Source organism: Morus notabilis, unplaced genomic scaffold (genome assembly GCF_000414095.1).
Source record: "Morus notabilis unplaced genomic scaffold, ASM41409v2 Scaffold783, whole genome shotgun sequence".
NCBI classification, from domain to species: domain Eukaryota; kingdom Viridiplantae; phylum Streptophyta; class Magnoliopsida; order Rosales; family Moraceae; genus Morus; species Morus notabilis.
Genome location: NW_010366150.1, coordinates 125,771 through 138,679, shown reverse-complemented (window position 1 = coordinate 138,679; position 12,909 = coordinate 125,771). Strand labels below are relative to the sequence as shown.

The 12,909-nt window shown below is 30.5% G+C and overlaps 2 protein-coding genes across 3 annotated transcripts in view; both read right to left on the bottom strand.

Annotated features, from left to right (window-relative positions):
- Positions 1 to 3,683: 3,683 nt before the first annotated feature.
- On the bottom strand, positions 3,684 to 5,839 carry LOC21404444 (60S ribosomal protein L13a-4). The gene is made up of 4 exons (XM_024173089.1): positions 5,496 to 5,839; positions 4,453 to 4,569; positions 4,239 to 4,326; positions 3,684 to 4,107 (listed from the first exon to the last, which is right to left on the bottom strand). The coding sequence occupies exons 1-4, from the start codon at positions 5,765 to 5,767 to the stop codon at positions 3,964 to 3,966; spliced, it is 621 nt and encodes a 206-aa protein (XP_024028857.1). The 5' UTR covers positions 5,768 to 5,839; the 3' UTR covers positions 3,684 to 3,963.
- Positions 5,840 to 12,775: 6,936 nt separating this feature from the next.
- Positions 12,776 to 12,909, bottom strand: part of LOC21404443 (transcription factor FAMA) — a 2,240-nt gene continuing 2,106 nt past the window's right edge. For both annotated transcript variants that reach the window (XM_024173109.1, XM_024173110.1), the window contains exon 6: positions 12,776 to 12,909. In XM_024173109.1, coding sequence (XP_024028877.1) covers positions 12,870 to 12,909 — 40 coding nt within the window. In that variant the 3' untranslated portion in view covers positions 12,776 to 12,869.

The window sequence follows — 12,909 nt, the reverse complement described above, 5'->3', positions numbered from 1 at the left end:
CGAATTTGAGCTTTCAATTTAAGTTGAGATGTGACATTTTTTGATAATTTTTTACTGTAACAAAAAAAATTAAATATGACATTTTCTGAAAATTTTTTACTGTAAAAATTTAAAATTAAAAACTCAAATTTATCATTAAGTACTCCCTTTATAGCCAATTCGAATGCACTCTAGTCAATAATATCAAATCACAGGCATTACAAAGTGAATACATATATATATATATATATATATAGAAACGTTTATATTGGGAATTTAAGTTGGATCTTTGGATGGCACGTCAAGTTTCAATCACCTCTTGACGGAAATGGAAAATATCTTTTATCTTTTCTAGATGCTTGGCAAGCTTGCTCTGATTTGCTTGTTTGACATACAAGATTTTTGTCAATTAGTTTTCATGATTGGTCTTATTTCAAAGTAACCGAACAATAACAAGAGTGGTTTTATATGCACCTCTCTTTTTACTCTCCATATTTTCTTAAATTAAAAATTTCTAATTAAAAATATCTTTAAATAAAATGATAAAAAAGGCAATAGATTTAATTATATAACTAAATTTTATTACAAAATGGAAACTAATGATAGAGGATCTTTTTGTAGCAAAATCCTAATTTCTATTTTTCAATCACTATTCTAAAAAATTATATGGAAGTATGTTAAATTTTATTTGCTATTGTTTTTTGTTTTGTGTTTATATTTGTTTACTAATCAAATTTTTAAGCTTTTTTTTTTTCATTTTTTGTAATGTGAGATTATGGTTTTCCTTTAGTCTATTATCTCTCTCTTCTCTAAAGATGTTGCTTGTGGTCGTGGGTTTTTTACTCAAACACTTGTGCACATAGTTGTACATATATCTTGCTGCACTTTGTTCACTATGCAATTCGAGAGCTGACCAACACCTTTTGTTTTTTAATTTTTTTCATTTGCTCTTTTATTTATTATTTTTAGTTTTTTTTTTGTGAATTGTTTAATTTGTTTTTATTATTACTTTTTTTTTTTTGGTTTGCTTTGTGTTTGGACGTTTTTATAGGATGAAGTTCTATTCAATGCAATAATATTTTTTCAGATTACCCAATAGACTACACAAATGACTTTACTACTTCTTAGGTGACAACAATTAATAAGAATTTTCTTCTTTGGCCTTTTGTTTTTAAAAGTTGCTCATTATTAAAAAAAAAAAAAAACAAAACAAAAGACCGTAAATAAAAAACATAAAGAGATATAAACAAAAGATAGAAGGGATTGTGGGCATGTGGGGACTAAAAAGGTGGGTGGAGAGAAAAGAATGGGGTGCAAATAAAATCATCTTTAATAATTTTATTAAAATAGTTAGGGGTAATTTTGAAATAATAGGGGTGTGTAAAAAGAAAATTTATTGTATTTTTGAGTTATGGTAACTTGAGTGTAGATCTTGAGTTGAATACGAGTTATAATTTGAATTTAAGATGTAACTTAAGTTTGTGTTTGGAGGTGCACATTTGAATTAATTTTTAAATTGAGAATTTGATTTGAGTATGTGTTTGGTACACCTAAACTTGAGTTGTGAATAGTTAAAAATGAATGAGAGGTAATTATTTTTGTTTGGAACTTATTATTAAAATAAAGGAACGTAATTTTTGTCAACAATTGCAGCTGAACTCAAGAATTATCTTCACTTGAGTAGTCCTTCCTGAACAAAGATTTGACCCAAATTCTTTACTCGAGTGGCCTTTTTTTAATTTTTTTGGGGCAAACAAATAACCCTTTAATCATTTGAAAATTATGTGAAATTTATAATTAAAAAGAGGGTGTGAAGAGTAAAAAAAAAAAAAAGTGTAAATAGAACCACTCTAATAAGAATTATTTTACTATTTTCTAATGAAAGAGTTCTTGGTTTTACGTGATGCATCTATTGAAGTGTTGCCAAACTATGTGGGAACTGTGAAGCTTTCGAGATACCTCTGCCTATCATGTAATTGTGAACTCTATGAATCTCCTTTTTCTAATAACATTTGAAAAGCTACAAATTTGGAGACCTTGGAACGGATATGAAAACTTGCAAGGGACAAGAGGAATTTTGGTTTAGCACACACATGATGAAGAATTGAACTCTTTGCCTGGTCTCTTTACCTCACACAACACGGGACAACTAATCACTACAGAAACTCTCGGTTACTGGTCATTGATAGTGTGGAAACTGGAAAACTTGTTCTAAGTTAGAGATGTAAAATAGGTTCATGTTGTGCTACATAAGTCTATTTATTAGTGTCACTGATTGTATCCATACCATCTCATCTAATAATAAAGTATTGTTATAAGCGTTGGTAGTACTAATCACCATCTATTAATAAAAATTAAGTCTTGCAATGTGCGACTTATAATTAGACTCACATTTTATTAGTGATGGTGTTTAACACTGGTAGTGTTTTAAATATTTTTCATATTGTGCCCTTCCCTAATACGCTTTTATGATGTCAGGTCCAGCGTTCAAAGATTAGGGGGAGTGTTACTTAGTGTCATAATTTGGGTTCATTAGTGTCATTCATACCATCTCATCTAATAATAGAGTATTGCTATAAGACGTCGGTAATGTTAAACACGATCTGTTAATAGAAGTTGGGTTTCGCAGTGTGCGACCTACAGTTGGACTCACCTTTTATTAGTAATGGTGTCTAGCACCGATAGTGTCTTAAATATTTTTTTTTAATAATAATACTGTGTGTTCATTCTCAATACGCTTTTATGGCGCCAAATTCAGCGTTCAAAGATAAGGGGGAGTGTTACTTTTTGAAATTTTAGAGGCAAACATAACATAGTCGGGGCTTTCATAATTAGTCCTTTCATCACTTGAAGTTTGTGATTTGTATGGTTTTAAGAATTTGTGATGGATGTATGCTTCAAATTGCATCAAAGCGATAAGGGAACATTGTTACATCATGTTTAGGATTATTTATGTTTTTATACCTTCTGTTTTCGGTTTATTGAAAAAGTATAGACTTAATTTTAAAGTGTTGTAAATGTATACCTTAAGATTTAGGCAAATTTGTACCTTTTTGAGCCTAATTTTAACCTTTAAAATTCTAAATTAACTTCAATTGAGTGATCAAAAACCAAAGGTCACTACCACTAAGTTTAATTTGATAATTTCAAAAATTAAAATTTTAAAAGTATAAATTTACGTATTAAATGTAATTTGACCGTAGATATTTGCAACAATTAAAAACCCAATGGTATTCTTTTCTTTTTAAATAAACCCTATTAAACGTAAAACTTAGAGTACAAAAACATAAAAAACTCTTATCATTAAATATGACAGAATCAGCTTTTTGACATTTAAGTGGAAATTGCGAGTTATATTAAACCTTGTTCATTTCGCTGATTCGAGTTTAGAATTCGAGTTTTACTATAATAAAAAGTTCTCACAAACAATCACATTTAACTTTTTTACTACAATAAAAAACTCTCACATAAAATCACATCTCAACTCGAATTAAAAATTCGAATCAACGAACTAAACAAACCCTCTGAGAAACCGAGTTGGTAGAGTTATGAAAATGTTCAAAATTGAATGAAATCATTTACAGTGAAATGTCTCGGCCAGGTCATAAATATTTGGCTTTCACAAGCTATTTATATACTGCAACCCCTTTTTTCAGTTTACAAGATCTCCCAATACACTTCAACGCATTTCCGAAAGCAAACCATTTGAAGCAAGTAGTTGCAAAGAGATTATTATATAGCAGATTAAGAAACTATCTTTGAAAAAAATAATAAAAAAAAAAAACAGCTATTAGTCGATAAAGTAATAACTTAGCTAATTTCAAAAAGCTGCATTGCATACAAATGTATGGGAACATCTATTTGAAAAATTACTACAAAACGCTTATAACCAACACGGAAAGAACAGTCTCAAAATCGAAAACAAATTTGACAGCAGCTCAATTCTCCACAACCTTCTCATTCTAAAAACCGAATGTCTTCGGATCAATATTTGATGGGAGCGATAATGTCGAGTTGAGAGCCTAGCTTCTCCTCGGCAGCCTTCTCAGCCTTGACCCTCAGTTTATTCAATTGCTTCTTCCTCTCGTAGGACAACTGCGCCCTCTCCTTTCTCTTCCTCTCAAGCTCCTACAGAAGGGAGGAGAAACATAACAAACGTCAGATACACATAAATGAAACATGGATTTTACTTATCATACAATCAAATGCATAACAAAACAATCAACTAGATGGAAACGACAAAGGGAACTATTACTGACCTTGATAGTGTCATAGTGGTTCCATCCAACCTCGGATGAAAGCCTGCCCAACAAGCAGTACTTGTGTCCCGCTTGGAGCCTCAATACCCTATTTTTATTTTTTTTTTTGTATAATCCAAAGACAAGTCATTTCCTTTCATAAGACAAAATAGGACACAAGAAAACATATAAGAAACTTGCAGTTCAAGCAATGCAGCTCAATTACAAAACTCACTTGAGAGCATCAGGAATCACCATCCTCTTGATCTTATCATAAGGAGGTGGGACACCCTCATAAGCCTTCAGACGAGCAAGAGCAGCAGCGCCTCTCTTAGTCTTGTGAGGAATCATCCTACAAAAAAAAAAAAAAAATGAATGGTAGAACCAAATCCCTCTACATTCTATAAACTTGCCTTCTTAGAAAACAATATATAACAAGCTCATCAGCCTTGGCAAAAAAACAACAAATTCATCAACCAGTCAGAAAGTAAACCGAATATCATCACTGGGTCATCATTGAAAGCTAACAAATACCATTGCAAAAGAAAATAAACATGTCATATCATCATTAGTCGGAAAACTGAAGCAGAAAATAAAAAAATGACAGCTGAAAATTCCCTACCTTCCTCATGAAACTGAAAGCACCAAATAGTCAAGCAAACACCAATAAATCGATTTCCTAACCTCTAACAATCAACTTCGATAAATGATCGCCAAAAAATCTTCAATCACACTAACAATCCCTCACCTATCCTTATCCAAAACAAATATTACATTCACATCTTTTCTCTCAATTCCACAACGGAACGCCAAAACTCCCCAAACAAAGTGAATAACTGGTAACCTAATTCGATCACTAACCAAACCTAGAAATGTGCCACAAAAATGACACTCAATTCGAGAAATCTCAATAAACCCTGCACAAATTCAGATCCCCTATAGCCCTTAATGTTACAACAACTAAAAAAAAATTCAGGAAGTCGCAAACACAGTCCACAGGGTAATCACATCTATATCAAAAAAGCTGTTGTCCCAATTCAACTTAACAAAGTCCCCTAAACTTCCAACCAAAATGAGAAATTGTCACCTAATTCCATTCAATCACTAACCAAACCTAGCAATGTACCAAAAACGACACTCAATTCAACAAATCTCAATAAAATCCACACAAATTCAGATTTCCCTACAGCCCTAAACTTCCAAAAATAACAACAAAAACCTCAAATCCAGAAAGAAGCAAACACAATACAGAGAGAATCACAGCCATTTCCGACATACCCACGGATGGTGCGCCAGAGGATCTTGGCGGGGGCGCGGAAGTGGATGGGGCCATGGGAGGGCTTGGTGTTCATCCGCTTGCGGAGGAACCTCAAGTACTTCATCTTCTGGCGGACAAGGCCGCCGGAGATGCAGATCTCCTCGCACCGGACCACCACCACCTTCTGCCCGTTCAGCAGCTCCTTCGCGATGATCGAGGCCAGACGTCCCAGCATGTGGTGCCGCGCGTCCACCACCACGCGCTTCGCGCAGATTCCTGACCCTGAGACCATTTTAGCTTCTTCTTCTTCTTCTCTCTCGCGCAAACCCTAAGCGGCTTGAGTGTGGGAAATGTGGCGAGGAGTTAGGGTTTTGGGAGATTTCGTTCTACCAGGATGGTTATATATATACACGGGCCATGATAGGTATATGGGCCATCAGTTAATTATTGGGCTTTTATGTGGGCATCCTGCGACAAGTTCTAGACTGGGCTCATATTGGGCTATGACCAATTCGGCGGGGAAGTTATTATTCTGCCCCTTTAAAATTGAGTATTCAATTTTGCTCCTCTAATCAATATTCTCATTTTGATCGCCCTATTAAGATGACCATATTACCCTCGTGTGAAAAGTTTTTCTATTACTTGTATATCTCTCACAAGAAAAATGTTAGCCTTACTCTTTCTGTCACTCTCTTTATCACTAACCAACGAACATAGTACTGCGAAAAACATAAAACTAGCGAATATGATGTTGCTTTGCTTCTTTACTTTGGGCTAGATGAATATTTAGGCGGGAATGGTCTTGTGACATTAGGGGTTGTTTGGTTGGGGGATTCGTACCCCGATTTGAATCATGATTCATTATTCGCTACAGTATTTTCTCTCACAAAAAATACATGTAAATTGAAAATAGTTATAATCTCATGATTTTAATCCAAGAACCAAACATCTCCTAGATTTTGGCACAAAAGAGGGGTTTGCAACAACGACCTCATGAGGAATGGAGACGAGGCCTGGGGGCTGGTATCTCTCAAGAAGAGGCTACTTTCCACATTTTCTTTCTCTTTTTAGAGTGTTTTTAGTTTAAGATATATTTTATTCAATGTTTTAGCTCATTAATATTTTAAATGGTTTTTTTATATAGATTGAGAACTACAATCGTAATATTTTCAAAAATTTAATCGTTTAAGGAGGTATTTCGTAATTGATCATTTTATAAAGACACGGAGCTAAAAGTGATATTTTGATTTCAAATATTCTCTTCTATGAAATATATATTCTCTTTTATTAAACGTGATAGGTTAAATGTGGGGTAAAATGTTATTTTAGACAATTTTCAATAACACAAGGGTTAAATATGGTATTTGAAGGAGCTTGGGGAATTGGAGATATTCTACGCATTAATAAAAGGAAACACAATAACAGTGTTTTGTTTGGGTATTTCCTACTTTTTTTGGTCCCTTTTATTTATAACTTTGATATTATGTTCCAAAAATATATAGTCCATTTTTTTCTATTCTCTTAGGAAAAATAACACATAAATAAGATAAAATTTTCAATAAAATGATGCATCTTATTGATATATCCAGATTTTTAGTAATTCTAGTAATACTTTAAAATGTATTAAAATACTACCTTAATAACAATTCAATATGTCACAATACTTTTAAATTTAATCGATATCTGTTACATTATCATAAAGTTTGCAAATTAAAAAACAAAAAAAAAATCAACAAAACTATGTTTTGGTTACCTTTTATTATATATTAAAAAAATCGTACTTTCTTGTCGTGTTAATGCGTGCTTGCTATATAATTAATACTCAATGCATAATTCCGCTTATTCTTCTTACAGAAACTACTTGAACTTCACATGCTAGGAGAGTAATCGTGTGTTAAGTTTTGATTTCCGTCTTATTATTTTTTTTTAATAATAAAGATCTTAATTAATTAGTTAGTTAATATACAACTAATACAAATATCGTTACAAGTATCACCATTAAAATAAATTTCAATGAGAATTTAGAGAGAAAAAAATAATTTAAACGAAGTAAATGAAAAAAGCCAAAAAAAAAAAAAGGCATGAATATATATATGAAAGACATTATATTAATAAGAGCAATATAAGGGAAAAATGGCACTTTAAAGTCACCCAACAAAATCAAATTAAAGAAATTAAATATGGCATAAGCGGGAGAAATGCACGCAACAATAATTTTTTTTCCTCAAAACAAAGTTTTAAAAATGAGACACATTTAAAAGTATATAAAATTTGAATGTGAAATCTAAAAAGAAACCAAAATTAAAAAAAAAAGTTTTAGGGAAGGAAGAAAAAAAGTCAGAAAAGGACTAAATTGAAAAAATAAATAAGTTTTCCTGTGAAAATAAAAAAAAGAGTAAAATAAAGGATTGCAAAAATGGGAGGGGCAAAAAACAGAAGGAAAAAAAGGACTAGAAGACTGAAAGAAAGAATAAAAGAGGACCAAAAAGTAATAAAACGAAGCAAAAGAAGGGGGGAAAATGTCTCATCGCCGTTTTGGTTAAAAGTAGGAAGCACTTTTGTGCTTTCTACATAGTAAAGATACAATTACCATACATATATATATATATATATATATATATATATATACGCGTTTGATTTATGAATTAGAATCATGTGATTAGAATTATTTTTGATTTACGTGTATTTTTTATGAGAAAAAACATTATAACAAATTATGAATCATTATTCAAATCATGGTTTTAATCCTCCAACTAAACATCTCAGTTTACACATACATATATATTTTTAAAAGAAATACTCTTACGCTATAGTTTTTACTTTTTTCTACACTAGTTGTATGCACGCGCCACGCTCGTACATTCCTTGCACTTTTGAAAAAAAAAATGACTACAAGAAAAAATGTTTCAGCAATTGCACATTTGAGAAAATTTATTTTAACAAGAGTAGATTAGGGAAAAAAAAGTTTAATAAAGTTTATTTGAAAAGTAACCAAGAAAGCAGAGCAGAAAAGTGAGGAGGAAAAAATGAATGGCCAAAATATGTATATTTGACATGATTTCAAAAAAATAAGGTTAGGTAGGGACATAAATAAGAAGAAAATATTTTTTTAAGTGAGAAGAAATTATTTTAACAAGATTATTAGGAAAAAAAATATTTATGAGAATCACATTTAAAAGAAGAAGAAAAAAATCAAGAATTTATAGTGGGAAAAATGATAAGATTAAATCAGGGGATAGAAAAAAAAAATGAACAATTGAAGAAGCAAATAAACAAAGGAAGGAGGGCCCAAAAAAACCAAAAAGAAGAAAAGCAAAATCAGAAATGTTAAAAAAAAAAATCGAGGACGAAAAGATTTATAGAGTAACTTATATGTTAAAAGATTTATAAACATTCCAATCGAAACTTGCATTTTAGTCGAGTACTATATGTAGACTTAAGTAGAACATGTATGAGAAAAAATATTTTAACGGGTAAATCGGGCAAGAAGCTAATTAAGCGGGACATATGAAAAAAAAAAAAGTAGTTGAAGAGGTTATATGGAGAAAAACTGTTAATAACATAACATATGAAAAAAAAAAAAGTAGTTGAAGAGGTTATATGGAGAAAAACTGTTAATAACATAATAAGGACATATTTAAGAAAAAATATTTCAATGATGATAAATTAGAAAAAAAAAATGTATTTACTAAGAAAATAAAAATAACAAGCGTTGTATCAGAAAGCTGCTTAAAGAGAAACATATTTATGAAAAAATTGTTTTAGTAGGTCAATCAAGAAGAAATATTTACAAAAATCACTTTTAATAGAAAAAATATTACACGATTAAGTAAAGGCTTATTTGTAACACATTATTTAAAAGGAGCATGTGAGGAAAAAAAATATTTCAAAAAAAGAACATCGAAAAAATTACAATATACACAAGCCATTAGGAAAAAAAATAATCGAAGTACCATTTGAAAGAAATTATATTAAGCAGGGTAAAAAAGTATTTTGAAAAGACACATCATAAAAAATAAATTGTATAAGAGTTTTGAGTGAAAAAAAAAAAAAAAAGAAAGCGGAAACAAAAAGTGAAAAGAATTAGAAAATGTAATATAGGAAAAAGCAAATACATGAAAGCAATAATGAGAGACTGATACATGACTAAGCGGTAGTTTGGTATGAAGATTCATATTATGATTTGAATTATGGTTCGCGGTATGTTATATTATTTTTTCTCACAAAATATATATATAAATCGAGAATAATTCTGAATTCATAAACCAAACGTCTACTACAAAAAGAATTTTTTATTTATTTATTTATTTACTTTTTTACATGTGTAAAGATAAGACGCGATCAAACTATAACCTCCCAAAGTCCCACTCCAGTCTGCCCAAAATCCAATACCACCAGATTAAACGGTCTTTGGTATTTTTACTTTTTAGTATACTTCAAGTTTAAAACCTCAATTATTCAAACTAACGATCAATTATATATACTGCTAAAATGTTATTTCGTATTTTTTGAGTGTTGATCCAATTTTTTTAACTAAATTGTTCGTTTAATCTAAAGTACTAGATAGTTTTAGAACGTTGGTCAGGTGTTGGATAAAATTTTGCGCGAGTACACTATCTTTTTGCAGAATTATACTACTATTTATGTACATATGCAAACAATTGATTAACATACACATATTAAAGAACAAATACATTTGTCCTACGTAGTCTGTATATATATATATTTGTACGTGCTTGTATTTTTTTTAAATTGTTTCCGGTCATTATTCTTTTCTTTTCCAAATTTAGAGATTGGTCGCTGCGACGCCCATATGTATATTGTATGTATGCACCATATTATATGGACAGAGATTTGGCAAAGGACTGCGAGTTTAGAAAACTGATATATATAAGACAGACTAGTCCTATATACACACTTACTCACTCACATTATTTGACCAGTACTGTTCACATCCCAATAGGATCGCATGTTTTAAATGTTTTTGCCGGGGTACTTTTTTCCGATCGATACTGTGCCGAGAGAATGAAATTTGTGAAATTTTATGTTAAAATTTACAAATTCAAACAATAAAATTATAAATTTAAATGATATTTTTTGAAATTTTAAATTTTACGATGAATCGTTCGAGTTTGCAAGTTCTAACGTAAATCATCGTAAAATTTAAATTTCACAAATTATCGTTACTTTTACAATTTTATCGTTTGAGTTTACAAGTTTTAATGTAAAATTTCACAAATTATTGTATCTCTCGACATTGTGTCGAGAATATTCCCCCTGACAGCATAAAAAGAATCCGTTTATAAATCATAGATTGACTTCAATATACGTTATAATTATTCAAGTACTAATGATACGTACATATCAATCTTAATTAATTCATACATACATATATACATAAATACATATATACATATATACATACATATATATAATATCAAAGACTATCATTCTTAATTCATACATACATATATACATAGATACATATATATATATATATAACTGTAAAACAAAAACAGCAATGCATATTCTATATATATTTTCTTTAAAGAAATGAAGATTTTCGATCATGTTAGGGGACAAAAAAAGTTCATTTGAAAGCTATCTAAGCTAGCTAGCTAGCATGTTGATTGACACCAGAAGAATCCAATAATCTTCCAAGAATCCCACATGGGTCAACGACACAAACGTCCAGCATTTACATAAACTAAGACAAAATATGACCATATATACAAACAAACATATGCATGATTGAACCTGCACGAAAAAGAAGAGAAAAAAAAAAAACAAAAAAACCCAAAGAAAAAAGGAGTGGTCTGTGAATGATAGAACCTTTTTATTTCAATTATAAATAAATAAATAAATAAATAACCTTTTCATTCAAATCCAAATTAGCTCTTAAAAAGCTGTAGGGGACCCTCCAAGCATGGCAACGTCTAATACGACCAAAAATCAGCAGTCGTTTCTGACATGTCAACGGACCCTCGGCTGGATCCATGATGCCGGCAGTACAGCTCGTTGACCTTCCATATGCACCATATACATTTATAAATGTATGTATATATATGTTATGATTTACATGTATGTATGAGAAGAAATCATTTTGACTTTTGAGATATCTAGTACATATTTCTGCGACAACTCTTTTCGAATCCCCACCAGAGAGACAGAAGATAAGAGAGAGAGAGAGAAAGAGAGAGAGAGAGAGAGATAATGTGGATTCATCAGAGGCACCATAAGTTGTATGTGAGTCTGGAAGGAGGGTTTTTGGTGTTAAGGATCCCCTCACTTTTTCAAGATTGTTATAATTTGGTCCTTTTCTAGCGATTAATTTATGAGCTTTTTCTAGTACTTTTGGCCCAAAATTATCGTAAAATGGACATTAACTAGTACCTTTAAATATTTAATATAGTGTTGTACCCTTTGTTATGTTCATTTTTGTTAATATTCAAATACTTTTGTAATGAGATTATTTATGCATAAGACTCCTCTATATAACACAATGAGAGTAGCATATTTGTCAAATATATAATTAGGAAAGCTCCAATTCACTACACCATTTAATTAAGAAATTATCACGTGCCCTTTAGTTTAACTAGAGGAATATCAGAGAAGTGGCCACACCTTTATCAATATCGATCATTACTCGAGTTATATTATTCTCTAGAGTTTTTATAATCTTTTTTTTTTCTTTGGGTTTTGTAGATGTTAATTAGTATCGCTTTGAACTTTATTAATTGACGCTACAACAACTGGTCCCTATATATATATATATATATATATATACTTTTCTGTTTAGCTGTTTAGTCCCGAAATTTATTTATTTATTTATTTATAGTTTTTATCCTTAATCATAGGCCAAGTCTCCACTCCAGTACCGGATTGGAGCGGTAATTGTATATTTTTTTTAATATATATATATTTTCTTTTTAAAATGTGTATATTTTCTCTTAAAACATGTATATATTGTATATTTTACTATAAAAGGAAATGTACATATTTTAAGTAGAAATACACAAGTTTTAAAGATAAAATATACATATTTTAAAGAAAAAATATTTAAGCGTCAGGAGACAATTCCCCTAATCATAAAACTAATCATGACCGACTTTCAAAATTTACATACACATATACATATTGAGTACTGCCACATATTCTTTTCATGACTACTCGTGAAGACTAATAAGAAAAACGAACAAACTAGATGATCAATTGTAAATTTTGTTTATTTCTTGATGAACCAAACGGAGAATAATATATTCCACATATATAGGCATGCATCGATATATACTAGCGGCGAAGTGAGTCAAGAACTAGCTAGCTGACGCATCATAAATTCTATTCTGATCTTCAGCTATATATATATATATATATAAATATATATGTCATGATCGTCACATGTTGCTGTTTGCGTGGATAAAACTGAATATTTGC